The sequence below is a fragment of the Lepidothrix coronata genome, unplaced genomic scaffold (genome assembly GCF_001604755.1).
Source record: "Lepidothrix coronata isolate B3197 unplaced genomic scaffold, Lepidothrix_coronata-1.0 Scaffold0, whole genome shotgun sequence".
NCBI classification, from domain to species: domain Eukaryota; kingdom Metazoa; phylum Chordata; class Aves; order Passeriformes; family Pipridae; genus Lepidothrix; species Lepidothrix coronata.
Genome location: NW_016690180.1, coordinates 18,258,672 through 18,286,465, shown reverse-complemented (window position 1 = coordinate 18,286,465; position 27,794 = coordinate 18,258,672). Strand labels below are relative to the sequence as shown.

The 27,794-nt window shown below is 36.4% G+C and overlaps 1 protein-coding gene across 1 annotated transcript; it reads left to right on the top strand.

The window, feature by feature from the left end:
- Nucleotides 1-466: 466 nt before the first annotated feature.
- Nucleotides 467-27,493, top strand: NCAPG (non-SMC condensin I complex subunit G). Its single transcript, XM_017805637.1, has 21 exons — nucleotides 467-654; nucleotides 1,267-1,476; nucleotides 2,291-2,519; nucleotides 3,785-3,930; nucleotides 4,862-4,946; nucleotides 8,126-8,315; nucleotides 10,563-10,712; nucleotides 12,999-13,139; nucleotides 14,087-14,210; nucleotides 15,549-15,638; nucleotides 15,772-15,951; nucleotides 16,399-16,509; nucleotides 18,558-18,677; nucleotides 20,183-20,419; nucleotides 20,745-20,926; nucleotides 22,435-22,609; nucleotides 23,028-23,189; nucleotides 24,021-24,192; nucleotides 25,623-25,709; nucleotides 26,162-26,240; nucleotides 27,017-27,493. The coding sequence occupies exons 1-21, from the start codon at nucleotides 544-546 to the stop codon at nucleotides 27,141-27,143; spliced, it is 3,108 nt and encodes a 1,035-aa protein (XP_017661126.1). The 5' UTR covers nucleotides 467-543; the 3' UTR covers nucleotides 27,144-27,493.
- The last annotated feature ends 301 nt before the right edge of the window (nucleotides 27,494-27,794 follow it).

Here is a 27,794-nt window from a genome sequence, read left to right as displayed (position 1 = left end):
AGGCTCAGGGGAGACCTTATCGCTCCCTACAACTCCCTGACAGGAGGCTGTAGCCAGGTGGGGATCGGCCTCTTCTCCCAGGTAAAAAGTAATAAGAGAACATAGTCTTAAGCTGCTCCAGGGGAGGTTTAGTTCGGACATTCGGAAGGATTTCTTCACAGAAAGGGTAATTAGACACTGGAATGGGCTGCCCAGGGAGGTGGTGGAGTCACCGTCCCTGGAGGTGTTTAAGGAAAGACTGGCCGTGCCACTCAGTGCCACGGTATAGCTGACATAGTGGGCTTTGGTTGCGGGTTGGACTCGATGATCTCGGGGCTCCTTCCCAGCCTGACTAGCTCCGCGTTTGTGCGAAGATGGCGACGACGCCTCACCGCCGCCTCCCGCCGCGCCCGCCAGCGGCGCGGCCACGAGCGCGCGCCCGCGTTTCTCGCGAGATCGGGAGCGGCTCCCGCGCCTGGTTTGAAGCCCCGCGCGCGCGGGCGCCGCGGCCGTTGTGTGTGAGGGGCCGGTCCTGGGGCCTCCGCTCGCAGCCTCCACCCGGCCATGGGCGTGAGAAAGAAGTCGCTGCAGGTCCAGGAGGCCTTCCAGCTGGCCCAGAAGCCTCACCAGAACCATGCGAAGCTCGTGGTGGCTCTGAAGGGCACCTATACTCAGGTACGGCCGCCCTGGGGCGGCCCCGGGCCGGGGGGAGCTGGCGATGCTCCGCGGCTTCTCCGCTGCTCCCTCGGAGGCGAGGGCCTTCTCCGCAGTGCTCCACTGAAACTGAAGCCCGTGTGCCTAAGGAGAGCCCTGCCACTTAAAAAAACGGAATACCACCCACCCACACCCCCCCAATCCTCAAAAAAAACCCACCCAAACGAAGCCGCTGAATTATTCTACGCATTTGCCTCCCGCGAACGCGGCTGTGAGAACTGCCCGCGGCAGGAATTGATGGTGTTTGGATCCTCGAGATGTGGATGTGACCCCCGAGATGGGGGTGGTAGTAGGTGGGGGTGTCGATTGCCATCCTGAAACCTGTCAGCAGGTAAATGTAAACTCCAGGGTGGAGCCCAGTGGTCGGGACGTGCCTCCTGTGCACTTAAAGCAAAATCCTCGGTGAGGGGTGCACGACAGCGGGTGTGCCCTAACTGCTGGCTGCAGCCCTTTAAAAATTTAAGTGGAAGCTGTCAGTTATGAGCACATTTATTTTATTTTTCTGTGGTACAGCTTTTGAAAGATGAAGCGGGCAGTTATCTTTTGTTGTGGTTTGATTTTTTTTTTCCCCAGATGGATGATAAAGAAGACTTTCATGAAAAATTCATTCATTTCCTCAAGTATGCTATGATAATCTACAGACGAGAACCAGCAGTGGAGCAAGTGATCAATTTTGTGGCTAAATTTGTTACTTCATTCTATCAGACCGAGAAAGATGATGATAGTGAGGAGGGAGAAGAAGATAATTTACTTCTGAATCATGTGTTTAAATTTCTGCTTGAGGTACAGTAATGGTTATTATTAAATCTTTGACATAACAAAAAAACTTCTTGCAGTAGGGAAAATTTGCTGGTGCTCGAGGTGATACTTACAAACTAGAACTTAGAAAGTGAAAGCAAGGCAAAGATAGTGCTATATGAGTAACACCACCACCACTCCCCCAACCCTAAAAAATCTACTATAGGTGCATTTATAAGCATGAAATTGGGGAGGTGGTGTGGAAACGAGTTTATACTGTTTCTTTGATAACAAAAAAATATTAAAAGATCTTCCATACAAGTAGGCTGACATGTATTAATTCCTTTCTGCTAAGTGGAAGTGTTACATAGAAAAATCAATGGTTCCAATAGCATGAACACAGAAATAGAAAATTAAGAAATGTGAGAAATAGAAATGTAATTAAGAAAATTACATTTTCTTGGACTAATGTTTTGTCATGGAAAGATTACTGATCGGGCCAAGTTCACTAGTTATCGTTGCTAACATCTTTTTTTCTTTCTAATGTTTATGGAGGCAAAGCAGTAAGTTGGCTAGTGCACTGCAGGTTTCATGGAATGGTAAACATGCTGCTTCCTTTGTGAAGGAAGTGCTGATTTTCTAAAGAGCCACTGATACAAGTGTTGGGCCATAATTTTTTTCCGGTTCTGCGACTTTTTAATCTTATTAAAAATGAGTAGGAAAAGCTTTTGAAACATAGAAGTGCATATTTCATTTACTTTATTAAAACATTAGCTACTTACATGTGTGTATTAGGACCTTTATGTTGGATGTGAGAAAGAGTGATTATGAGAATACTTTTTTTTTTTCTTTTCCTAAGTCTCATGATGTGAACAGCCACGCAGTTAGATTTCGAACATGTCAGCTTGTTAGTAAGATTTTGGGAAATATGCCAGAAAATGCCCAGATTGATGATGACCTATTTGATAAAATTAATGAAGCTATGCTGATTAGACTTAAAGATAAATTTTCGAATGTGAGAATTCAAGCTGTCTTGGCCCTGGCGAGACTTCAGGATCCTAAGGATGAAGACTGTCCTGTTGTTAATAGTAAGTAGTAATGGTCTTTTTCTTTTCTCTAAGAACATTTGTTTATTTACATTACTTTAAAGCATTTTTAAGCTTCTTTTTTTTAAGCATCAAGTAAATGAATATTAGAGAGTATTCTTGTAATAATTCATAAACTGGAACTCTTTGCCAGAGGAGGTTGTACATGCAAGAGTTGCATACGTTCAAGGGGAGAAGACAGAACTGCTTGAAGGAGATATTTTCTAGACAGTTGTATTGGGCTTGGGCTGCTCTGTGAACTAAATGTAGAAATAGGATAGTGAAAATAGTGTGTTCAGTTCTTGCCCTCTAAGGACCCTTTGGTACTATTAATTGAACTGAATTAGTAAAGAAACTAAGAAACAGTAGGGATGGTAAAGAAAAACTATTATTACCTCTAATTATCATCACTTTCTGTAAGAGATCAGCACCTCTGCAGCACAGGTGTCTTGATGCTATGTGTGGGTTTCTTTGTATATGGTGTGATTCTTGACTAAGCTGCTACTTCTGTTGCCTCCAGGTAGACAGAGTGTAGGTTTGTACCAGCACAGCTGTTATGTAAATTGTGCCCCCATTAAACTTCACATGCTGTCTTTTGTGACAATTTAGTTAGATGAGGTTTTCTGTTGTTGAGGTACCTTCTTTGAAATTTTATTTTCTAAGTGTTTATTTATAGGTTGCTTATTTAGGAGTACCTAAATTTCATAGTCAATCATTGTCTCACAGAGCAAGAAGATGAATTCATATATACCCTGAGTAAATTAATTTTATAGTTGCTTTTAATTTTGAGGAAGGGTCAAGAATACAGTAAAAGAAAGTTGCAAGGGGGATTTACTCTATGAGTTTTGGTAGGCTTAATGGAGGTTGCAGCTTTCCGTTTATAGGAAAATTTGAGCAACTGCCTCAAAGGTAATGAGGATATACAGCTAATCAGTAGAGATCTTAAAGCGCCAACATTTGGAAAATTTTTTTCCCCAGTAAATGACAAAATGGTTATTTATGGATGGGATCTGGAGTAGCAGTTTTTGGAGTTATTAACTGAGGTTCCTACTTACAATTGTAAACGTTATTTCTTTTGAGATCATAGCTCAGCATGTAATTGCCCTGAAATCTTGGGGTTGTGACCCTGAACTGTTTCCTAAATTATCAGCTCTGCAGGGGCAGGAGAGGCATTTTAATAACAGCTGCTGATTTTTTGTTTTGTTAGTATTTTCTGCTTTCCTATAATGTTTCAAACTCTTAGGAAAACATTACTATTTTATTTTCAGTTTACACCACATTGCTTGAAAATGATTCAAACTCAGAAGTGAGACGTGCAGTGCTGTCATGTATTGCTCCCTCAGCAAGGACTTTGCCAGTAATTGTAGGCCGCACTATGGATGTAAAGGAAGCTGTCAGGAAGCTGGCATATGAGGTAAATTGGATCACTTAATGTTAATTTCAAGGGCTGACTTAATAAAAGTTTTAAAGCGTTTTTTTGTATTTTACTGGTTAAACACTAAGAATAGTTAGATAACTTATTTTCATTTACAAAAATTTGGAGGGGCAGTGATCTAATACAAGTTTTCTAGTTAAAACCCCTGAACTTGACTGCAGAACTTGTTTGATAGAAATTACTTGTGTGTTAGAACTCATCTCTCGAGGATCAGACAGTAAAAGAATAAATTATGTATGCAGTCTGTTGTTTTCTATCTATGCTTTTTGTGATGTTTATGAAACAAATTTTTGTTCTGTTATTACATAATAGATATTAAGTAGAGATAAGGTCACAGCAGTAGTAAAAAATTACATATTTTTGCTATTCCAATTTTGAGAAGTATCAACCATTACTTGTCTATATGTAGAGTAAGGGCAAGAAGGTGTGCTAACCTGTCTGTATCTTGTGCAGGCATCTTAGGCAAGATCTTGAAACAAAATGTTCAACTTTTTCACACAGAACAGTCTTCTGCTCTTTCTTAATTTAGGTTAAATTATGTTTTTTAACTGAACCCGTGTTATTAGGATTTAAGAAAAGTACATACTTCAGTAATTTATTGCAGGTATTTATTGCGCTTGGTGCTTTAAAGAGAGAGGATAGTTTTTGTATCCAGGTGTTGCATTCAAACAGAGCTGACAAGCTTCTAAGCTGTGTGTTAACTTTTTATTTTATTTTACATTTTTTTCCATGCAGAAGGGTCTGCTTGTTAATCTATTGTTACAGTGCTGATGGTATAGGTATTACAGACTTTTATTGACTTAGGATTTCTGTGGGTGGATAAAAGTGAGAATATAAAACAACATGTAGTTAATGGATTCAGTTGTTATCATTTGTAGAAATGTATTTTTGTATCTTAATTCTTTTTAAGGTTTTGGCAGAAAAAGTTCACATGAGAGCTCTGTCAATAGCACAGAGAGTAAAATTGTTGCAACAAGGACTTAATGACAGATCTGGTAAGAGATCATCTTTTTCGACTTCTTGATACAAATATTTGAGAGAATACTTTCTAATGTTTTCATGCAATTTATGTGGAAGCTGTGATGGCAATAATAGGAGCTCAAAGGGAGTAGTGAGATACCAGGAAATGTTTAAGCACATGAAATTTGCTTGCTGCTTTGATTTTTCCAATCCCCTTATAGTGGACAAACCAGAAAAAGATTGCACTTTTAAAAAACCTGAAAGCCACTGAGCTTTAAAATAGGGCAAAATGCTATTAAAATCAAAAAGCAATGTAATTAAACACAGAAGTAGAAAAATGTAATTAATTTGGTGTATTTGGAAGCTTTTCATTATAGATATTTTTGTAACTAATACATTAAAGAATTTAAATGTGTTTCCTGTGTGCTTTCAGAGAGAAAGCTCAGCTGGTTAGTTTTTCCTTTAACTAGCTTGAATTTTCTTTTAATGAATCTTCGATTGACCCTTATGCATTTCATCATGAAGCAGCTTTATTCTTTTTAACATCTTTTGTATTGTATCATTCAGAATGTACCTATAATTGGGTGTGATGTTGTTGCCAAAATATCAAAGGTCATATGCATCTGAGCGAGACAATTTTGGCCTGCCTACATAGAAGGAGCAATTATATAGATGAACTTCACAGTAAAGCTGCCAGTTTTGCTAAATGCTGATGTGTAATCCACATACTTTCTTTGGGAAGTCTGTACTAAGCCCTGTTGAATTTTACTCTGAGAAAGTTACTTGCTGAGTGATGTGCTGCTTGGGAATGGTAAGAATTATGATCTATGTGGATATTCACTTAGAAAACAAGAATGTGTTCATTAGTAACTAGAGCTCTTCAAGGTGTATTATGCATGCATGTGTTTTTGTTGATCTACCTTATTTTTTTATTGGCTAGTTGGAGAACATGTTAGTATGTTCTTGACGGGAACGGGAGAGAGAATCAGCTGAGTGCTTTCTTATGCTGTATAGACCTACACTTAAGAAGAAGCTCTCATTCTGTATGTTTGAGTTAGCACTTTGCCCACCTACTCTGAATTGTTCTATAGGAGTCTTACGAAGTTTGTCATGTTCTGTTTCTCAAGTCTAGCCCTGAAAAACCAAGTTATGACTTACTATTTCTTATCAGTATATTAGTTTGTTATTTGGCCTAACTAGTTGCTGGTTGCCACCTCACTCAGTAATGCTTGGTCTTGACAAATACTTCTTTTTCTTAGGGTGAATGTGCTCCTGTTTTAGTAACCTTTCCAAACTGAGGAGGAAGCTACCTGCACTAATTTTTCCTGTGATCCTTCATTTGTCAGGAACAAGGATTTGTTGTATTCCCTTAAAAGAGAAAGTACAGCCTTTCTACGTGGCCTGTTTTTCAATGACATTGAGGTGTTCAACCTTAAAAAAGTGCCGTCTTTTATGATCCAGGACGGATACTTTCTGGGTTAGTGTCAGTCTCTTCCTTAGGGTGATTCTGCATCCCAGCTATTGAGAACTTGCTCTTTTTGTTGACACCTAGAATCACAGGGAAAAACATCTGCCAGGGTATGTAGTTTGACTGGTGTAATGGATATCATGTGCTCTTTGCTGGGTAAAATGGGTTTATGTTCCAGATTGGCTATTCTATATTACAAATATGGCACATCCTATAGCTTTGATTTTGTGTATCTTTATTGAGTTTGCTTATCTGAGTAACTCCCAGGCTAAGAAATGAGAAACCTGCTCATTCAAAGTTTCTACATTGAAATTTTGAACGTCTTTCCATATTGACTTCAGAACGGGGGCTTATAATTGTGATCTGGAATACATACTCCAGATTCTGCTTAGTTCTACTGTTCAGGGTGCATTCAGCTGGCACTTCTCCACTCTCGTTCTGCTGTGTTCTATTAGTTTATGCTTTTCACTTTCTTGGAGCGGTTTCTCATTCTTAGGATCTTAATTTAGCTCTTTTAAGGCCTTTTTGCATCTCTTTTTGAACTCTTGACTATATTTAAGTGCTGTATTTATTAACATAAGTTACATATAAGGGAAAGATGAATCTTGTCAGTGTATGTGGACTTTGTTTCCCTTATATTGGATATTGTTTTCTAAAAGATCCTTAGAACATACTTGTATTGTTTCTGAGTTATATTTTTACTTCCACCAGACTATTAGCCTTTCAACTTCCCTGCTTAAGTCTGTGTGAATGTAGTACTGGTGTGTATTCTGGATGTTGCCATAAATACTTTTTGCCTTGATTAAATAGTACTTCATTGATCCAGGAACTATTTGTTCCTTGTGGCTGTGGGGAGGAGGGAGTTAAAGTATCATTATGTAAATGTCATAATCCATATGCATAATTGAATTAGGTCAAGAATTCTGTGTCATATCAGTTGTAGTATCCTGACTCCAAAAGTGGCCAATTCCTGAAACAGAGCAAGTTTATAACAATGCTTACTTGGAATATTTGGGACTGGAGTATCTCTCCTATGAGGACAGGCTGAGAGAGCTGGGCCTATTCAGCCTCAAGAAAATTGAGAGCAGTGTCTACAAGTATCTGAAGGGAAGGTGTCAAGAGGATGGAGCCAGGCTCTTCTCAGTGGTGCCAAGCAATAGGGCAAGAGGCAATGGGCAGAAAGTGATGCACAGGAAGTTCCACCTGAATATGAGGAAAAACTTCTTTATTGTGCAGGTGACCACACACTGGAACAGATTGCCCAGAGAGGTTGTGGAGTCTCCCACACTGGAGATACTCAAGAACTATCTGGATGCAACCTGGGCAATGTGCTCTGGGATGACTCTGCTTGTACAGGGAGATTGGACCAGATGACCCAATGTGGTCCCTTCCAGCCTGACCCATTTGATAGTTCTGATTCTGTGAATATTTCCTTGTTCTACAACAGTTTGTGATTTGTAGGTTTTCTGAGTTGAGGTGCTGTCTTTAGGTGTACAAGTTTTTTTGAGAGGTTTTTTTAGTTCCCTGTGAGAGGGAAAATTATATTGCCTCAAAAATGTGGTGTGCTGTAGGTAGTTCTTGTTAACCTCTTGTTTTTTTTTTTTTTTTTTAAGGTAATGTTACATTCAACTGTATAATAACTTCTTTGCAAAAGGACTTCTATAGAAAATTGTTTTGTGAAAATATGTTGAAAACTTGATATTTTTTGACCTCTGTTTTAAACCATTTAAATTCCTGTATTATTAGATGCTGTTAAGGAGGTAATGAAGAAGCTACTTCAAGTCTGGTTACGAGTCACTGAAGGGGATGTTTTAGAGTTGCTTCATCGACTGGATGTAGAAAACTGCCCAGAAGTGGCCATCCCAGTACTAAATGCTCTATTTTCATTATCTCCACTTCATGATGTTGTTCAGGAATGTAAATACCTTGACAGCAGGTATCCAAAAGATGAATATTTTGCATAACAATATAAAAGATTATATGTAAATGGGGAGCAGAGTAACTACTGCCTGTGATAAAGACTGATACTGTGGTGTAAGCTCTGTTGGTATGGTTAAGTGTTTTGGATATGCTTTTTTTCTTTTAAAAAAAGATCTGTAAACACCAGCTGTGTTCACCAGCTTATCTGTGCCCAGATAAGCAAGAGGAAAAAAAAAAGAGAAAAATATATTTGACTTCTCAATTCCAGAATATCCCAAAAGTCACATTGTTAAATTCTAAAAGTAGGCAGTAAATTAGTCAGTTAAAAAAGGTTTTATATGAGTAACAGCTTAGAGTCTAATTTGTTTGTAAGTGCTCCAGTTTACACCCACAACTCTGATTTCCTCTCTTCATTTAGCATGGGATACTGAAAAGCTTCTTTGTTTCCTTTCTCCCTCTTAGTAATGCTTCTAGTCTTTCTCCCACATTTCCTACTCTTTGACTTCCTGCTATGCTTTTTGCTGAGCTAAGAGGCAGCACAATTTGGGACTGGTTCAGTTATCCATGACCTGTTTGGCGAATCAGTCAGAATGGAATTACTGGACTTGTGTGTCAGTCTTGTTTTGGAGGTATTTTACTTGTTTTAAGAGCTTGACAGAATTTGCTTAGTCTTCTTTTTGGTGGAATTTGACTAAGATCCTAAGCCTTGAAGATGATGCATATTAAGATACATAAAGCAAAAATGAAGAGGGGAAGAAAACTAGAAATTTAAGTTGTAGGAAATTGCTAAGGGGGGCAAAAAGGTGTGAGAAGAAGTGTCTTGTGTTAATTGAGGCAATGAGAGTGGAATGAACAGTGGTAGGAGTCAAGTGTCAGATGATAAAATTAAATGAGAAATTGTCACTGATTAAAAAGTGATAACAAAATCTTTGTACTTTGGGATTAAATGCATAATATGATCGTATGAAGTGTCTTGCATTCTAGTAGTAGCATGACAGATGTTTTGAAATCAGTAGATGCTCTATGCATTGCACTCCAGAGCTATAGATGTGGGCCTGTTTACCTTTAAAAGAATCAATGATGATGAAATAACTTTCTTACAGCCTCTGGAAATGTGCCAGTGTCTTAAGAGGTTCAAAGGAGAACTTACATATAGTTATGGGCTTCTCGGGCTGACTTTGATCCTACACAAAATGAGGCTTCCATTCTGAAAAACTGGGCTGTCTGAGAATTTTAAGTTGTAGGTCTGTTAGACTGTTGACAATTTGAGAAGTTAAATTATTCAGCTCATAATGAGGTTATTTAATTTATGGAAAATATTAGGGTTGTTCTTGTGTGATGTTCCTGAAAATAGCTTGAGTGATGCAGTATCAGTATGATAAATGGTTAGATTTTTGAAGTTCTGTGATTTCTGTATGTTAAATAAAGACCTCTCAGATTAATGAGAAGCCATCAAATGATCAGTTTTCATCTACATGTTGCACGGGTTTGTTTGTTTTGTATGTGAGGGACCTAAAACAAAACCAAAAGTTTTGTTGATAGTTTGCCAGTAAAATGGGATTCAAGAGAGTGAAAAGTACCACTGCAGTGATACTGTCCTTTCTGTTTTGAGGTAGAATTAGTGCACAACTTAATGCTCTGCTTCTGAAAATGAAGACTAGTTGCCATGCTTGGCATGGAAAAGACTTGAATCTAAAGGGCAGCGGGGGTCCTGTGACTAGTAAATGGAGGATGAACTTAGAGATATGCTGAGAAGAACTTGTATTACTTTTTGTGTTTGACATACTATGTTTGCTACTCAAATATTGTGTGAAGGTCTTGTATTAAGAATGGAAGAAGCAATTCATAAACAGAAGGTGAAAAATATTTTAATGCAGTCGTTGCATTTCTGCAGATAAATGGTGTTCAGTTTCCCAGACTTGTACAGTGATAAAAATGTTTCCTAGAGTTAAAGTACTGGGTGGTTGCTCTAGGAGGTCTGAAGGGTTGAGCAGAATGTTTATGCAAACTGATATGAATAGTCTGGAGTTAAAATACTGAGAAGGGCAATGTACTAAGAGGTTTGGGGAGCTCTGTGTCCTCACTTAAGAGAGGAAGTTTTTTGTCAATCTATAAGTAATTCTGTGGGAAATACCTTTGACAGGATTTTATTTTCATCTTGGGAAGTAATCTTTATTTCTAGTTTTCTAATATTTCTGGGCATTTGTTGTCCTTGACCCTATTTTATTTATCTCTTTGTATTTGTTTGTTGATTTTTGTTTAGAAAACTGATTCCACTGGAAGACTTAACAGCTGAGAATGTGTTACATTGGAGATGTCTTTGTGAAAATCTAAAATCAAAAGGTAAAGAAGGTGAAGATTTACTAGAGGAGATGTTGCCAGAACCAGCTGTATACGCAGATTATTTATTAAGGTACGTTGCATTTAAAAATAAATCATTTGCCACTAAAATTGATTTATTTTTTTTTAAGCAAAGAATATTTCTTTTATTCAAGCTGTTCAGGTGTCCTCCAAACCCAAGTTCATACTTGAACAATGATTTTAATTTTTCTTCCCTTTTTTAAAAAGACTTTTTAGAGGATTTACTTCTTTTAAACAAAACCTGTAAACAGCAAATTTGTAGCCTAAAAACAATGTTTGGAATGCCCTTTCTCCTGAATTATCAGCAAGATGGGACTGTTAGATCAATAGCACATAATTCTGTGTTATTTAAGATAATAAAATCATTGTTCTGAAATATGCAGCTATCCTTTGTGTATGTGTTATTATCAAGGTCACTGTGTTTGCAGAAAGATTTTTAGAGGCTGCAGAAACTGATACTTTTTTCATTTTAATTTGTGAAAAGAAAGTAAAATTTGGCTGCCGTCTCCAGGAGAAGTAGTTTTGTAATTGAAACCTCCCTTCTTTTTTGCCTGCTCAGGCAGGAATGCTTCCTAAAAACTTACGTTTGAAGGCAGTGGCAGAGCTGCTAAATGAGCCAGTTACAGAACATTTATTTCATTGAGGGGTGTGTGTGTGGGGAAATGAATGTTTTGTGAAGTCAGTGTTTTCCCCAAAGTGAAGGATGGTATTTTTTTTTTCTTGGTGAGATTCTTTAGTCTTAACATAAATTTTGAACAGGCTTCACATTTGTGAGCATGGAGAATGCTGAGAAATCTTAACTGAGGTATTGTACTTGTGAAACGTAGAGTGAAGCTTCCTGAAATGATTAAAAATTGTATCTGCTGAAAAATGCATTGTATTGATAGATGTTTGCAATTAAAAATATGCATATTCTTTTCTCACTTCACTGGATGTAGTATACTAGTGGTACTTACAGAAATCATTGCTACTTTTCAATGGGGAATGTGTTAACATGTTTCATAAATATTTGATAAATGAAGCATCTGTGCTTGCTTAATTTTGAAATGTGTATCCAGTCTGGTGGGTGTAAATTCATTCATAATTAATTTAACAGTCCGTAAAATATTTGTTCTCCAAAAAATTTGTTCTTCAAGAGAGAACATTTGTTCTCTTTCCATCTGATCTTACTTAAAATGCCTGCAGTTACCTTCCTCTTCAGGGTGAGGCTGAGTAAGGTTAATTAGGTTTGCTAGAACTTGTTTGTGGTATCAACTGAAAAACTGTTCATTGTTGAGCTTTGCTACTAGTTGTTTCAGGTAAGATTTGCAGTTTGGCAGTCCTCTGGTGTCCAGTTGTGCAGTGCACTGTGAGTATCAGAAGGAGCAAGAAAATGCAAGTCACTGGTACTTAGGAAAAAATGCAGAATTGCAAGTTGCCTTAGGTATTTCAGTGTGATCTGGTGCAGGTGACATTACTGTTAAGTGATCAGAAACACTTACTTTCATTTCAGATGTCCTAACTTCGAAGAAATTTTTAAAATTTGCTAAAAATAATGAGCTGCTGCTGAAAAGTATCTGTAAAGCTGGGGTAGAAAAAAGCATCTTTTTCTCAGCTCATATCAGTATTTAAATTTCATTTTATTACGTTCTATTTGTTACTAGATTTTCTACATTATATGTTTCGCTCCTGATTTTCTGAACGTGCATAACTCAGATAGAATTCTGATAAGAGAACAATGATTCTAGAAAAATAAAGAAATGGAACAAACTGGTTACACTTCCATGCTATAAGGCTGAGTGTATATGATAACAGATTGTTCTTCTGGGATGACATATTTGATCATGTATGCTTTCATGATTTTCTTGTATTTGGTCTTGCAGGCAATATAACACTTCTGAACTTATAAAAAAATACATAGTACCTAAATATGCAGAAAAATAATAAGAAAAATGCTACATCTGTACATTTATTCCCAAGATGCTGGCTTTATGCATTAGTACAGAACTGAAATCACACATAGAAGCATAACTTGTCATTTTATGGTTTTTACTGTTTAACATTGACAAAAAGGATTTTTTTTAATGAAGTACTTTATTTTTAAACTGTAAATTATTTGGTATAAATAGCTTTCTGAAAATAGTAATCTAGGAAAAGAACACAAACATTAAGTTTTAAGGTTTGTAACTAATGTAACCACTTGTTCATACAGGACAAGAAAGTGGTGGGACTTTTTTGGGAGGGAGAGGAGTGGTTTTGGGTATTTGGTTTTGATTTGTTTGGGGTGGGGTTTTTTTTAAATGTTTTACTGTCCAACAGTGATTCTGAATGTAAGTATATCTATTCTGTTTGGATTCAGTTATCTTGAAACTATGCCAGTTCTTACTGAAGAACAAAAAGAAGACTTTAATTGTTTTGAAAACCTGATGACAAAAGAATTTATAGGCCAGCAACTGATTCTTATCATTGGCTGCATGGATACCATGGAAGAGGGAGGAAGGTAAACTTAAATATCGAATCTGTGTTATTAAGCTTATGACACTCATGCCTGTGTACAAGCATAGAACCTCTGGGAAATGAACCTGATCACTCAGACAAAATACAGTCCTAATGCTAGCTGGAAAAAAAAGCACAGTCTCTCTAATGGAATTGGTCAAAAGGTGTCTGCTTACTTTTATGGAAAAGTAAGTTTTGATGCAGATTTGACATTGTTTGTGGAGAACAAATTCAGTTGTTTTCATAAAGTGTTCTTGAGATTATGAAGTTATAAGACTGTTTATTTGGAGCATAGTGTATTAAAAAATAAAAGATAAAAATGGATTACTTTGCAACAGATGACTTGTAGCAAGTAGCCTGTTTGTTTTGTATGTTTTTAAGCTATATTCTGCTAAGGCTTAAAGGTCTTAGATGCCACACTAAATTGGACTGTGTTAACTGAGTCATTTCTATAACTGAACAGCCTTTTGCTGTGAGGTAAGAAGAGTGAATAAATTTGGAAATTCATACCATCACAGGCATTTTGTGAAAAATTGCAGTTATGATAGTATAAACACAGCAATAATTCCAAGCTCTCAGTGGAATGCATATATGTGTACCAGACTGGCAGGATAGTTTAACTTGTAATTTTTTTTGAGTTTTCAGACAGATAATTTCTATGAAAGCATTCTACAGTATTGATTCTAACTGTTTTCTGCTGTTTTTTTGAACAGTAGTGACACCTGATTAAAAAATCCAACATTTTCTAGTCAAGAAAAATTAGGTAAAATCAGGAAAAGACAAACATTGCTAAACAAAAAAATATATTTAGCAGCTGATATAGCTATGGAGAAGTTTCATAATGTATTATAAAGTTTTCATCACACTAGCTTGAAGTTGGTGATATTAACTCATGTCTTCCATTTTCTTGAATAAGCAAACATTGTTTGTGCTTTTTTTTCTCTAATGCAGAAAGCATCTGTTAGTTATTTTACAAAGGATTCTCATTCTACCTGCAACTTCAGCAGCACTTATACCTCCGCTCGTTGAAAGATTGCTCAGTATCGTTAAGGGTGATGACACAAGGATTCAAATCGTAAGTAATTCTAAAAGCTTATAGTGTTCTAGGCTCTGTCTTCCCATATATTAGACAGCTTTTATGAAGCATTGTAACAGAAATATTGGGAGCTCAAATATTTTAGCTTGGAAAAGCATTTATGTCTCCCTCCCCCTTGGTTAATTTTTTTTTCTTTTTTTTAGCATACCTGCATTTTGTGGTTGTCTAGAGATCTTTATCTTTGGAAATTTGACTGGTGTTGTAAATGTAATGCTCTAACTAGGAAAGTGCTACACTTCAACAGCCTGTTCCATAATACCTTATTGTATTTAGATCCAAAGTGTTTTGACTAAAACGTTCAAAGTGAGGATAATGTAGATTTTCCGATTTTGTATTTCTCTTCCCTCCTGGTAGTTCAGATAGGTACTAAAAACCCATATAACAAAAGTATTTTATATAGTAGTCTCTTTAAATGTAGTGCAATTATTTAAACTTGACACTGGAAAAGTGGACCCTTGATTTTACTCAAATATTTTAAATGAACTTGGGACTTGAGGACAGAGATCATTTCTGGAAAAACCTCAGCCCAGTGGGTAAATCTCGATATAGGTCTGTTCCATGGTTATGATGGAAGAACTATGGTAACTGTAGCATTATGATACAATTGTAATGGTAAATGTGTGCATTTCTGATATCCTTGTGAAATACACTGATTTGATACATTCTATTGATTTAGTACAGCTTGAGAGAAGGTTAAACTTAGGTGATCTGATACAAGATAAATCAAATTAAGACTATCCTGTCTCATTCAGTCTTTAGTTTTCATCATGTTTCATCTCATTTTGTATTTACATAATGGGACTGACTTTGAAGGAAGCCCCTAACCCACTGAAAAACTCTCAGCCTAGTTCTGCTTCTACTTCTGTGTGCGTATTTGGCTTGAAATTAAATAGCTGATGTTCCTTCTTCTACTTCAAATGTTGGTTTATAGACCTTTAAATGATGGTGTTCTATTTTGGCTGATGAAAAGCCTTACTCTTGTTACCAGCAATTCTTTTTAAAGCTTGTGTTCATATCTAGAGGAGAAAGATAGTGCCAGAGAACTGTTGGTGTGGAAACAGCTGGACTTCATGGATAATGTGGTCTTCTCATTCTTTGCTTTCCCAGCTGATTGGAAGAAAACACCAGACTTATGGTCACACTATGTATTGTCAAATTGAGGGTTTGTTTGCAGGGAATATGAGCTGTTAAGAGAAGCTGCACAGATATGCAAAACTTTTTCAGAAGGATAGTGTTTTAAATTTGGAAAAGTTAAATGCTTAGTATATGACAGCTGAGCTGAAATTAGTGGCACTAATACACTGTTTGTACCAACAGATTGCAGAAATTATATCAGAAGTTCGTGAGCCAATGGTTGTAGTTGAGCAGCCTGTTGGTGCTGATGAAATAAGAAGGAGGGAGCTTAAGGTAAGCTAGTTAATAAAAAAAATATTATTTTAAGCTTATGCATCTAGAGTTTTATATAGTAGTGTCAATAGAGTGTTGTTGGCTAATACCACAAAGGCTATTATATTAATTTTCTTTTTACTTTGTATTTCAGTTGGCTGAAATAAAAGTGAAGCTTTTTGAAGCAAAGCAAGCTTTGGAAGAATGCATTACTCTGCAGGATTTTAATAGAGCATCAGTATTAAAAGAGCAAATAACTGAGTTGGAACACACAAAAAATGATCTGATAAAAGCGGGAGAGCAATGTGAAATTAAAGAAATGCATGTGGAGAAGGTCTCTTCCCTTCCTGTATTCCTAAGTGCTGGTTATGTTTTAACATTTATTCCTAGTTTTAAGTGAAAGTGTAGCTTGGCCTTGTCTCATCTACATTTTTAATATTGAAAACAAACATTTATGGTATTAGTATTCTCTTTCTGCAAGTATAGAAACTGATGGTATGCCCTAGCAAAAAAATTAATTGCAGTTAAGCTGTTCTTTTGTCCTTAAATAACTAAAGAATTCTAAAAGGGTCATGTTCTTACTGCTTTTACTCTTGACTAGGTGAAAACATGAAAAGGGATCTATTTTCATCATCAGATGATGATTAATATTCTTGCACAACAAATGTGTAGTGGACATGTTTATTTGGGTAGGGACAAATTATGATTAATGGCCGCATTCTTCTTATTGCGCCCACCATTTGTATTGATAATGTTTCTCTTTTCCCTGACCCACTTGCAGAGTGATCCTGAAACACTGTTGAAGTGTCTGATGATGTGCTATGAGCTTCTGAAGGTCATGTCCCTTTCTAAAGGAATCAGTCCAACCATAACTGAAATCATTCAATCTCTGGTATGTAGGAATAAAAATACTGTTTACATTATAATGAAAATGGATACATTGTAGCTGGCCCTTGGATGCTGGCAGGGTGGTTTGTGATTATTTCACAATCACTTTGCTGTATCTGTAGTGCTGTGCTTGGTGCTTTTAAGCCTTTTGAGAATCCAGTGTCTTGGAGGTGAGTGCAGATAATGCTATTCTGAGCTCCTGTGCCAGAACTGGTTGTGGCAGAGAGATACTAAAATACAATAAGAATATAATAAATGTTTGACTACTGTGTATGACAATGCTGGACAGGGCTGAGGTGTACTGTGCCAAGTGGAGTGCTTAGATGTCTGCTTACTGCCTCTAATTACTTGGATTTTCTATCAGCCAAAGTTATGAGAGCTCTAATAGAGAACTTTTAATGTTTTGGGGCTTTTTTTGTTGTTGTTGTTTTGGCTTTTAGTTTGTTTCTAGTCAAAAGCTTTTTATCTCGGAAAGACTGGAACTCATATAGACCTTTCTTTCTTTCCTTCCATGTACAAGAAAAGATTCCCCACTCTGTTTTCTTAGCACCTTTGAAGAGCAAAATATTTTTGTATTGAAAAATAAAGCAGTGGCATTATTGGCCTCTTGTAGTCTACAAGGTATACTTCCTAGTTTCCATTTTGAAGACTATGCATTTGAAGATTAACATTTCTAAATATCACAGCCTTTTAACTGTTCCTGAAAGTGCAAACAAGAAAATAGAAAAAACAATACACCATTGTATGAATGATGTATCCACATGGGAATACTCTGTGCTATTCTTATCTATTTAGACAGTTTATATTTGAAGTTTGTAATGGAAGTAGTCAAGATAAGATCAACAAGGAAAAGTATGGAATGGCTTCTATTGAAGAATATTTTAATAGGTTACTGCTTTGTAACCTGGAGAGGACTTAAGAGTAGGGCTTGAGAGAGGGCAGAAGTCGTAAGACATTGGAGAAAGTGAGTAAGGATTGGTTGATCACCCCATGAACCTATTCATTAGCAAGCTCAAAACAAATGAAATGTGTTCCTTCGTCACCTAAGTGGAATTCCTTGTCGTGGGATGGTGAACACTTGTACAAATTTCAAGGAAGACTGAGCAAGTTCAAAATAAATATTACGGAATGATTCGGTTATTCCTATCTCAGCTGCAAATTCTTGGGACCTTGGCAAGAATTCTTAGGACGTATCTATTTAGTCTGTTTATGTAATACTTCATAGGAATTTGAACTTGATCTTTTGATAAGGAGAAAATGGACTGGATGACCTCAGAATGGGAATTCTTAGAATTCAGCCTGCAATGAAACTTGCTGAAATGTAGTGCAACCACACCTGATTTGTTGCAGATGTATAGAATTATTCTTAGAAGTCCTAATTAATGTTGTGCATCCCAGAAACCTTTTTTTTTTTAACTTGGTCTTTCTTTAATTTTCACATTTGTTGTTTATTCCACTTTTCTTTGTCCAAGATAATGCTTTTGTATTGATGTTCCTGCTGGATTTTCATGTATTAAGTGATTTGGGATACTTATTTGTGTTTTACTAAATGCAAAAATATAAAAAGATGCCAATGTGGTGTTCCCACTGTATCTAGTCAGGCTTTTTTATTGCGTAGAGTTTTACAATTGTCTTCTCAAAGCTATTCCAAGTACATCGAAGTGGCATCGGTATTTGGTAACTTGGGTACGGTTTCTCTGCAAGAATGCTAATGTCTTTTATAAAGAAATATGTAGTGTTGTTGTTGTTGTGTGTTGTCTTTTTATCTCAGAGTGATGAACACCATTTTGTTTGGAAACAAATATTTATTAAAAACACCCACAAAGGAAAACACTCATGTGACTTTTGCCGTTATTTTATTGCTGATTTCGAACAGCATACCCAATCTGCTTCTGTTTATATCTAGATAAACAGAGTATTTGGTAGTTGCCACTTTCCAAACCTGTATCAAACTAAATTATTTTTATTTTCAGGGTAAACACATTTTAGTAGTCAGTTTTTTATTTTCAATTGATATATTTCAACCATAAAGTGTAATATTTTTTATTCCAGATACTTCCTGGCATAACTAATGTTCATCCAGCTGTGAGAAATATGGCAGTTCTGTGTTTGGGTTGCTGTACCCTTCAGAACAAAGAATTTGCCCAAAACCATCTTCCACTGCTGTTACAGGTAAAATGTCTGATCGGAAATGGTCTTTGTAACTTAGTAAATAAAATTAGTCTTGTATCCATAACAAACTATTATATGTAGTAATGGTCTTTGAGAGCCTGATTTTCTGGAGAGTGTGGTTTCATTTAGGTTTTTCTGATGTCTAATAATATTCAAGCTTATATTTTATCTTGGGAGTAGCATGCCTTTCCTTTGTAAGGTCATCTGTTGTCTTGAAAGTTTCTAGGAATTCCTTATCTGAAAGGTCTCACTTTCTTTTCCAAATCTGGTTATAATCAGTCACGTATTTGTTATTTGATATAGAAAAGAGAAGGTATAGTATTCTTTAAGCCTTCCTTGGGAAACCAAACTAAAAATGGGACTGTGATTGTTTTCACATTTCTGTTACACACTTACCTGTGATCTTGGGTGTCCGATATAATTTCTGAATTACTATTTTTTTTAATGGATTAAGGAAGAGTTGTTAAGTAGAGGATAAAGCAATATTAAAGCCAAGAAACAATAACATGGCCAAGCATCTGTGGATATAGAACATGTTGGATGCCATAATACCCACATCTCCCACCCTTGTGGTACATGTTCTGATGATGAGCTAATTGTATCAAAGATGACACCTGTCAACTTTTTTGACCCTGGCTTTGAGAGTCGTGTAGGTGGCCATTGTGCTTTATTAAAGGTGTGTTCATGTAGGCACTTGAGAAATGTCAGCAGAGGCTGAGCTGAGATGCTGGGCTCAGACAAGATGGTAGAGCTGTCAGGCACCATGGTAGGAGAACTTTGGGTTACTAAAAAGTTAGCATATATTATTGTTTTTAATTTGCCTTTGAGTATGTCTCATTAGAAAACAAGTTTGTTTAGGGAAGATTACAGTTGTTTTAGTAACTTAGATTTTAGACTTGAGTACTTATTTCTGTAGGTACTAAACCCCACAGTCTTTCTGTAGGCTGCTATCAGAAGCAGGGTGTGGGGCTAAACAGATCTAGAATCTCTAGGTTAACCCACCCATGATGTATGGTTTTACTTGAATGCTAATTTAAACTCTAATACATATAGTAACCTGTGCAACTTTGACTTTGTTATCTTGCTTCCTGCTGTCTTTTTAAATACTGTTGATTTTAATTAAGCTGTACTTTTTTTAAGCTGTGTTTCTGTAGTGCCTAACACTCTGGAACTACTACAGGCAAACAGACTTTGTTTGTCCAGTGTGTCTTTACGAGTTGAACAATAAAATTACATCTCACACTTGCATGCTCACTCTGTGAGTGAAATTCAGTTGATTTTATGTAATGCAAATTGCATAGATAACTTGATAAACTATTTCCCAGACTGTATTATAAATCCAGGTTTAAACTTGTATCACATCTTCCTAAAATCTGAAAGTTGTCTCAAGTACAATAGAAAGTTTCCCAAATTAATAGTTGTCTTAGAGCAAAAAATCTTATGCTGAATTTTAACATTGGTGATCTACTGGAAGATGATGTATGTATTTTCCTTATTAAACCTAGGTTTTACAAATAGATAATATAAAGATAAAGCTCAGTGCTTTGAAGGCAATCTTTGATCAACTAATGCTGTTTGGAATTGAGCCTTTTAAAAGCAGAAGAGACAATGACTCTCAAAGTGAAAGTGCACACATTAGAACTGAAAATGGTGAGGATGAAAGCAAAACAATAGAGGATGAAGAAGACGCTGCCACAGTTCACAGCCTTCTGAAGCTACTTGCTGGTTTCTTAGACAGTGAGGTAAGGAATACTATAAAACATGCCTTAGTTTTGTTTTAAAATTATTATTGCAGATGGCTTACCATCCCGTTAGGTTGTATGTGACTACTACGTGATGTGTAACTGAAATCAATAGTCTTATGTTAAAATAGTCCTAGAAAATGACTACAAGTTTTTCACTGATACAGACTAACGACACTCTTGAGCTGGCTTTGAATTCTGTGCACGTGCAAATATATGAATGTAGAGAATTGATTGGCAAGATAGGGTGTAGACTATTACTAGAAAGTATTAGTGCAAAAGGCTGTGGTTGGTGCGTTGTGTTTGTGATGAGTTCTTCCTTCAGTTTTCAGAGCTTAGGACAGAAGCTGCAGAAGGCATTGCCAAACTGATGTTCTCTGGGAGGCTGATCAGTGCCAAGCTCCTTTCTCGCCTTGTTTTGTTGTGGTACAACCCCGTGACTGAAGAGGATACTCGGCTTCGACACTGTCTAGGAGTATTCTTCCCTTTATTTGCGTATGCAAACAGGTAATGGTCTTTGTAATTTGTTATGTGACAATGTACATTGATCTAGCAGCTTTAGGAACCTTTTTTGGTCTTGCACAAGTAGAAATTGCAGAAAAGCAAGTTAGACCTAAAGGTTTAATTCAGCCTCCTATGCCTGTTGCTTTTGAAAGTACATAATCTCAACCTGTGACTATTCTGACGACTTTCTATTAATTCCCTTTTACCCCTGTGGCCTTCCACTTTTTTTTTCCTTTCCTAAGCCTATAATTGAAACTATTCTCCAAGATACTGAATAAAATATTAATTTAAAAAGATGTGCTTTACTTATTTATGCTGTTGAGCACTACAGGTAGGCTTTGAAGTGTCACTAAAAAGTAGCTAGCAGGAATGCTTCAAAAGAAAATAATCAGTGCCCAGCAGCTATCAAAGAAGCAGGCTGGTGGGCTGTGGCTTGGGGTTTGTTTTTGTTTTGTTTTTGAACCAAAGAATACTCCAATTTAAATTCACAGCAGATTGAAAATCTCCTGTTTATTTTGGTAGTGGACAAAGGAGGTAGAGAGCTTATGTAAACAGCAACTCTCATCTCCTTTCACCTGCTGAATGAAAAAGTTTTTTAACTTTTTGTTAAATTTTGTTAAATTGTTTAACATTTGCTGGCAGTGGTTTGAGCGAGTTAGAACGAACTGAGTATTTATCTGGTTGTTTTATGGTTAATATTTAATTTACCTTTAATTATATGTTACCTTATCTATTTTTCCAACCAAATTGAATTAAATTTTTGTGGCCAATATGTTGCTACATTAAGGAGTGTAGTTCAAATGGGAGTTGTTGGAGATGTAAAAGTTAATAAATATCAGAAACAGCAAAGGCTTCACTTCAGTTAGTACCCTGTACTTTGCAACACCTTGTCTTTCAAATTGTTTTGAAAAATGTTGTGGAACTACACTTTCAGACAACTTGCTGCAGAACCGAGTGCAGCATGGTTTTTTTAGGCTTGCTTAGCAGGAATGATGAACTCTTCTGAGAAAAAAGCATGAGTATTTCTTCCAAAAATCTTGTTAGCCACTGCATATTTTTTTTGCCAGGCTTCCTTGCTTTCTTACACAATGAAAAGTACCCACAAAGAAAAAGGCTAGCGGGAAGGAGGAATGAGCAGAAGACAAGATTAATAAAAAAAACAACACCTGAGAGAAATGTATTTATGTAAATGTGTTCTCTTGTCCTTAAGAGCAAATATGTCTGTATATATCAGACATATCAGTTAGGTTTTCAGTAGTAAGTTTGAATGTTCAAACTCTTCAGAGGCAGGAAGTGTTACTTAAAACTTGCTTGAAATACCATGTGCTAAAACTTTAATCGGTTCTGTGAAGCAAGTTTTGATATCTTGATCTTGCTGGCTGTTGCTGCTAAGGTTGGCTGCTCCCACTTTGGTTTGACTGATGTGTTGCAATGGGTCGGAGAACTTTCATCCTGGAAGAGAAAACAGTTTTGTCTTGTTATGCTACTAATATTTGACACCACTGAAACAGGTCTAACCAAGAATGCTTTGAAGAAGCTTATCTTCCAACTCTGCAAACACTGTTAAATGCTCCTGCAACGTCACCTTTGTCTGAAGTAGATATCACTAATGTTTCTGAGCTGTTAGTGGACCTGACAAGACCAAGTGGACTGAAACTTCAGTCTAAAAAGTCTCAGGACTACCAGGTACAGTATGTTAAACTGTAGGAAAATAGTATAGTATTTGTGTCTAGAGATTAAGAACTGCCCCTCCCTCTTGCTTACTGCTACCTGTCTGGGCCTCTGGGACTCCCAGCAGTTGGATTAAATGACATAATGAAATCTTATAGCTTGACACTTTCCCTCCCACTTCCTTCCCCCCAAGTCTGCCCTCCCTCTTAAAATTAAAAAATGCTACTAGGACCTTGCACCATGGCTAATTGTCTATACTGGGAAAAGTATTTATAAAAATCATTTGGTGTACATACTAAAAATACTGCATTTTAGGAAGACGTTTAGTCTGTAAAATAAGACAATTAACGGCTTAAATTGGAATGTTCTCACTGCTGTCTCTTGTAAATAGTTCCCAGCAAAATGTCTGATATCTAATTTCTTTCCTTTACAGGAGTTAACAGTGCATGATAGTTTAGCCATGAAGATTTGCAATGAAATCCTGATGGACCCAACTGCACCAGATGTCCGTATTTATGCAAAAGCTTTAAGTTCACTAGAACTCAGTAATTCTTCCACAGAGAATCTTCTGGTGTTGCTCAATGAGATTCTAGAGGTAGCACATAAATAACGTGGTTCTTACCTTTTTATTCATTAGCAATCTAATATTCTGATACACTTACAAATGAAGTGCCTTTTGTTTACTATGATGATGTGACTGGAATTTCTCTTTTAACCAGGCTTTGAAAATTAATTTTTGAGTAATTTACAAAATAAGCTGATATCACTGCATAAACTGTAGACAGTATAACCAGGGTGCAACAGTGTGCCTAATTGGATATATTGTGGTACAGTGAGATCTTTGTGATGTAGTTAATTTTTTTAAGTTAAAATAAAATTCAGTATTAAGTCTTTTGCAGTTTGGATGGCTTTTCTCTAGTTATTATTAAGAGCTGAAATTTTACACCTAAACTTATGATGTAATTGGAAGATCATTAGCCAACATGAAAAGGGTGCTTGATTTAAGATGAAGTGGGAAGGGATTGATTACAAGAATTTTTACTTCGGTGCTTTTATTAATATGGAAAAAAATTAATAACATTTGGGAGTATGACAGATGAACACCGTGGTATAGAGAAATGTTGAAAAGAATACCAAATCCACTATGGGTATATCATCCAGAGGTAGCTATACTTCAGGTCCAGTTGCTTTAATGTTTTTCAGGTTTCCTTTAAAAAAATTATTAAAAATTTAAAAATGTGGGATTTCAGTGCCCGATGTTGATGGAGAAAGTGTTTCTACTTTCAGCTTGACTGATCATTTTCATGTCACACATTGTATCCTTTGTGCAGTAAATTTAAACAATCCTGTTAGTAGGTAAATTTAATGGATAAAATAAATAGTTGTAAAATTAAGTAGCATTTAACATTAAATGTCTTTTCTCCAGAAAGTGGAAGATAAACTGTGTCAAAAAACTATTGAGAAGATCAAGATGAACTTGACCAAGGATCCTAATGTGGGCAAAAACCACTCTAGACAAACCGAGGAAACAGGTCTCTCTGGAAGGACACAGGACACTGACATCCCATTGCCTGAAAATAGTGTTCACAATGAAGAAGGTAATTCGGAAGACATGTAGTACAGTAGCAGGTGTACAGTTCAATGAATTCTTTGGATGTTATGAAAATGAGTTTTAGTTTTCCTTTATTAAATTAATCTACTTTTTGGAAAAAACAGGAAAAGGTAATGTAGTAATAAATATGCAGGCAGTTTAAAATATTTGTACTGAAATATTTTACATTTTGTAGTGCTTTTTGACCAAATTCTGTCATATTACTCTGGTATGAATAGTGCCGTATTCTGCATCTTAAGCTCTGCCCTGCAGCTCTTTCTTTTTACCAAAAACAGTATTAAGATGTTTTGTTTTGTTTTAAATGTCTGGCACACTCCTGTGCCTGCGAAATACTGATGCTGACTAACTCATCTTTAGAACAAGAGTTGCTAACTTGGAGGAAGAAAGAAGTGCTGGGTGGGGTTCTTATACTTTGGAGTATAAGAATCATGCCCGTGGTTCTTGCAGGCTGTGTTACAGCAGGATAGAGCTGATACCTTCCACGTTCACTCCAGTCTGTCCTTGTTGCCAACTCATCTGTGGGAGCCACATTTCCTTCTATTGCTATTTAAGAGTCTGAAGTGGAAGTAGCTGGAAGACTCTGCCCTGCCAGCAAAGTGCGCAGCTGCACGTGCCTCAGCAGTGTACGGTGTGCTGGGGGCTCACAAAGGAGAATATTTTATTCAGCAGAAAAGCAGTTGGATGAAACTTACTACGTTTGCTTGCAGAAGCAAAGCAAAAGTATTGACAGGCAGTTGTTTGAAGCAGATCATGTGCTCTTTTACATTCTTTTAATTATTTATATTTTTAGCAGGTTATTTAAAGGCTTTAATCTGGTTTTTTTCCAGAAGTGCCAAATAGTTTAATTTCTTTTATCTTCTATGTTTATGTCTTCAAATACTTCTTGGATGGGAAGTTGGAAGTATGCTTTGAGCAAATAGTTGCAATGTTTTTGGCTAACATCTGATAATCCTTTTTGGTGTGAAATTGTTATGCAAAAGAATTTTTGAGCACTTTTTAAAAGCAGACTCTAGGAGAAAAGCATTGTTCCCTTTCCTTCTCCCACCCCCTCCCTCAATACATTTGGGATCATTAAAAACTAAGCAGCATTTACCGCTTCAAATCTGTGGGATTTCAAATTTTCAAAGAGTCTGAAACATCAGTCCTATGAGGAGTGGCTGAGGGAGCTGGGGTTGTTCAGCCTGGAGGAGGCTCAGGGGGGACCTTATTGCTCTCTACAGCTCCCTGAAAGGCAAGGTGGGGGTTGGCCTCTTCTCCCAGAAAAGTGGGAGTGCATGCCTTAATATCTAGTTTCTGGTTTAAAGAAAAAGTGGGGTTAGATTGTGTGGCTTTTTTATATAACAGCCAAAATTTAAAATACTAGTACTTAAGATAATCAACTTTTATGACTTCTGTTTGTGCTATTCTCTTTAACAGAAAATAACACAGATGCTCTTCATACTCCAGTTAATGAAGTTAAAGAAACGGCAGAATTAAAATCCACAAGAAACAAAACTGGCAAAGGTACATGGGCAACATGGGCAACAATATTAGTTGCTTTTAATAAAAAAATTTCATGCTTTTTATGAATGTATTGATATAAAAGCCATTCATACTCTGTTGTAGTTTTTACAGTTTTATTTGTTAAAAGATTAAAGTAGTCTGTTTTGTGAAAATTTTCGTGCTGTCAGCCTCTCCCAGTAACACAGATTTAAAAAAAAAAAGAAGGAAAGACTGACTACAGGATTTCCAGAGAACCTGGTCACAGCCCTTGACAGTAACAAACAGTTGTTTCTGGGAGAAGTGGTAAATTGTGGGTTTTTTGTTGTTGCTTTTGTGTTGTAATGACATTCTGTCTGTGCTGACTGCATATTTGTGTGTTTCAATGCAATATCAAACACTGAAGAAAGATACAAAACTAGCTTAGGAAAACAAATGGTATCATGATATGAAAAGAGACTTTTGCTTATACTTAGGACAGCGCAAAGCAGCAGCAGAAGGGAGGTCTGTGAGCAGAAGAAAAGCTGGCACAAGTGTAAAACGTGCTACTGAAAGGTAGGTGCTTGACTCTTCACCATCAACACCATGATGTTCCTTCCAGCAAGGAAATTTAATTCGAATGCTTTTCTTTCCCAGACTTTTACCTTTGATATCCTCTGTTCCTAAAACATAGATAAATATTTTAGAAAAAAAAAATTTCTTTGAACTAGTACTTTTGAAACAGTGGCAGGTTTTGTCAAAGAGCCTGTAGCCTTTTTGTAGCATACCTTTGGGGTGTAAAGTCAACATATATTCTAGCTGACGTTAGATTTTTGGTTTACATTATTGCTCTTCTTCCAATCACTTTTTCTGCTTTTTTAATCTGTTCTGTGGAGGAGTAAATTTTATTTCTTTTTCCCTCTCCACAGTTTTGTTGCTTTTTTTCCCCACATGTGTTGATAAACTTCTGAGAAGTGAATATAGACAATGGATTCCTTCTCGTGTGATCTCGTAGGTTATGAGAATTAAAACAACATTATCTTTGTAATTTTTAGCTGTGCTCACTCTTTCTCAAGCAAGTAATCCATGGACTTCAGGTCCACCAGGGTCAGTCCACTCCCTTTTGCCTATTTGGTGTATTTATTTTGATTTCACCTAATTTTTGGGAGTTATGCTTATTTTGCAACTGCTATATCACTTGGAAAACAATATATTCTTTTCAAAAAATAAGAAGTTTAAAATTGGTAAGAAGTTTTTTTGTTCTTTAAGACCATGTTTCAAGTTTGTTAATATAAAAACTCTTGAGTTTGGTTAGTCTTTTTGGCCTTACTTTTAAATATTCTGCATTTCAGTTGTGATGAAGTTCCAGAATCGGTCCCAGTGTCAAGTTCAAGGCCTCCAAGACGAGCAAAAACATTGGCACTTGAAAAAACCAGAATGAATCTTTCAAGACTTTTGAATGAGGAAGTGGAGAATTGAAGACAAAAGGAAAGAAAGTGCCCTTTGCCAATGCTGGTAGTTAACATCAGACTTGAAAAATGAGATTTTTTTTTTTCTTCTTAGTCATATTTAACTCCTTTGATAATTCTAGATTTCTAGATTATTTTTTTTAAACAATGCTTTTTATTATTTTCCCAATATGAAGTCCCTCTAGATTTCTAGATTAGTTTTTCTTAAACAATGCTTTTTATTATTTTCCCAATATGAAGTCCCTTTAGATTTCTAGATTAGTTTTTTTTTAAACAATGCTTTTTATTATTTTTTATTATTTTCCCAATAAGTCCCTCATTCATGTATTAAAAACATAATAAAGTATTACCTGAACAAAACTTGGAGGTTTTTTTCTTTTTCTTTAAAGAGAATGCTGCTTCTTATCTGCAGATAAAATTGCTGTTGGTGCTGTTTTGGTGTTTAACATTAGCAGAGGGTTTGACCTGTAGTGGTTGCTTGTGATGGCAGCAATTTTGAATGTATGTACCTCTGTGGCACCCACTTTCTCAATTTTTATAAGGTTTTATAACAATAAAACCTGGTCAGCAGATGCACATATTTACTGTTCGTGTTAATGTAAGAGTTGATCTTAGTTGTGAATTCTGCTTCCTGCAGATACGTGTCCACTTTATTGAAAAA

Coding starts and splice junctions, on each gene's coding strand:
- NCAPG (XM_017805637.1), top strand. CDS start 544: ATGGGCGTGAGAAAGAAGTCGCTGCAGGTCCAGGAGGCCTTCCAGCTG. Junction 8,316..10,562: donor TGTAAATACCTTGACAGCAG/GTATCCAAAAGA, acceptor ATTTTTGTTTAG/AAAACTGATTCCACTGGAAG. Junction 18,678..20,182: donor ATCTTCCACTGCTGTTACAG/GTAAAATGTCTG, acceptor TATTAAACCTAG/GTTTTACAAATAGATAATAT.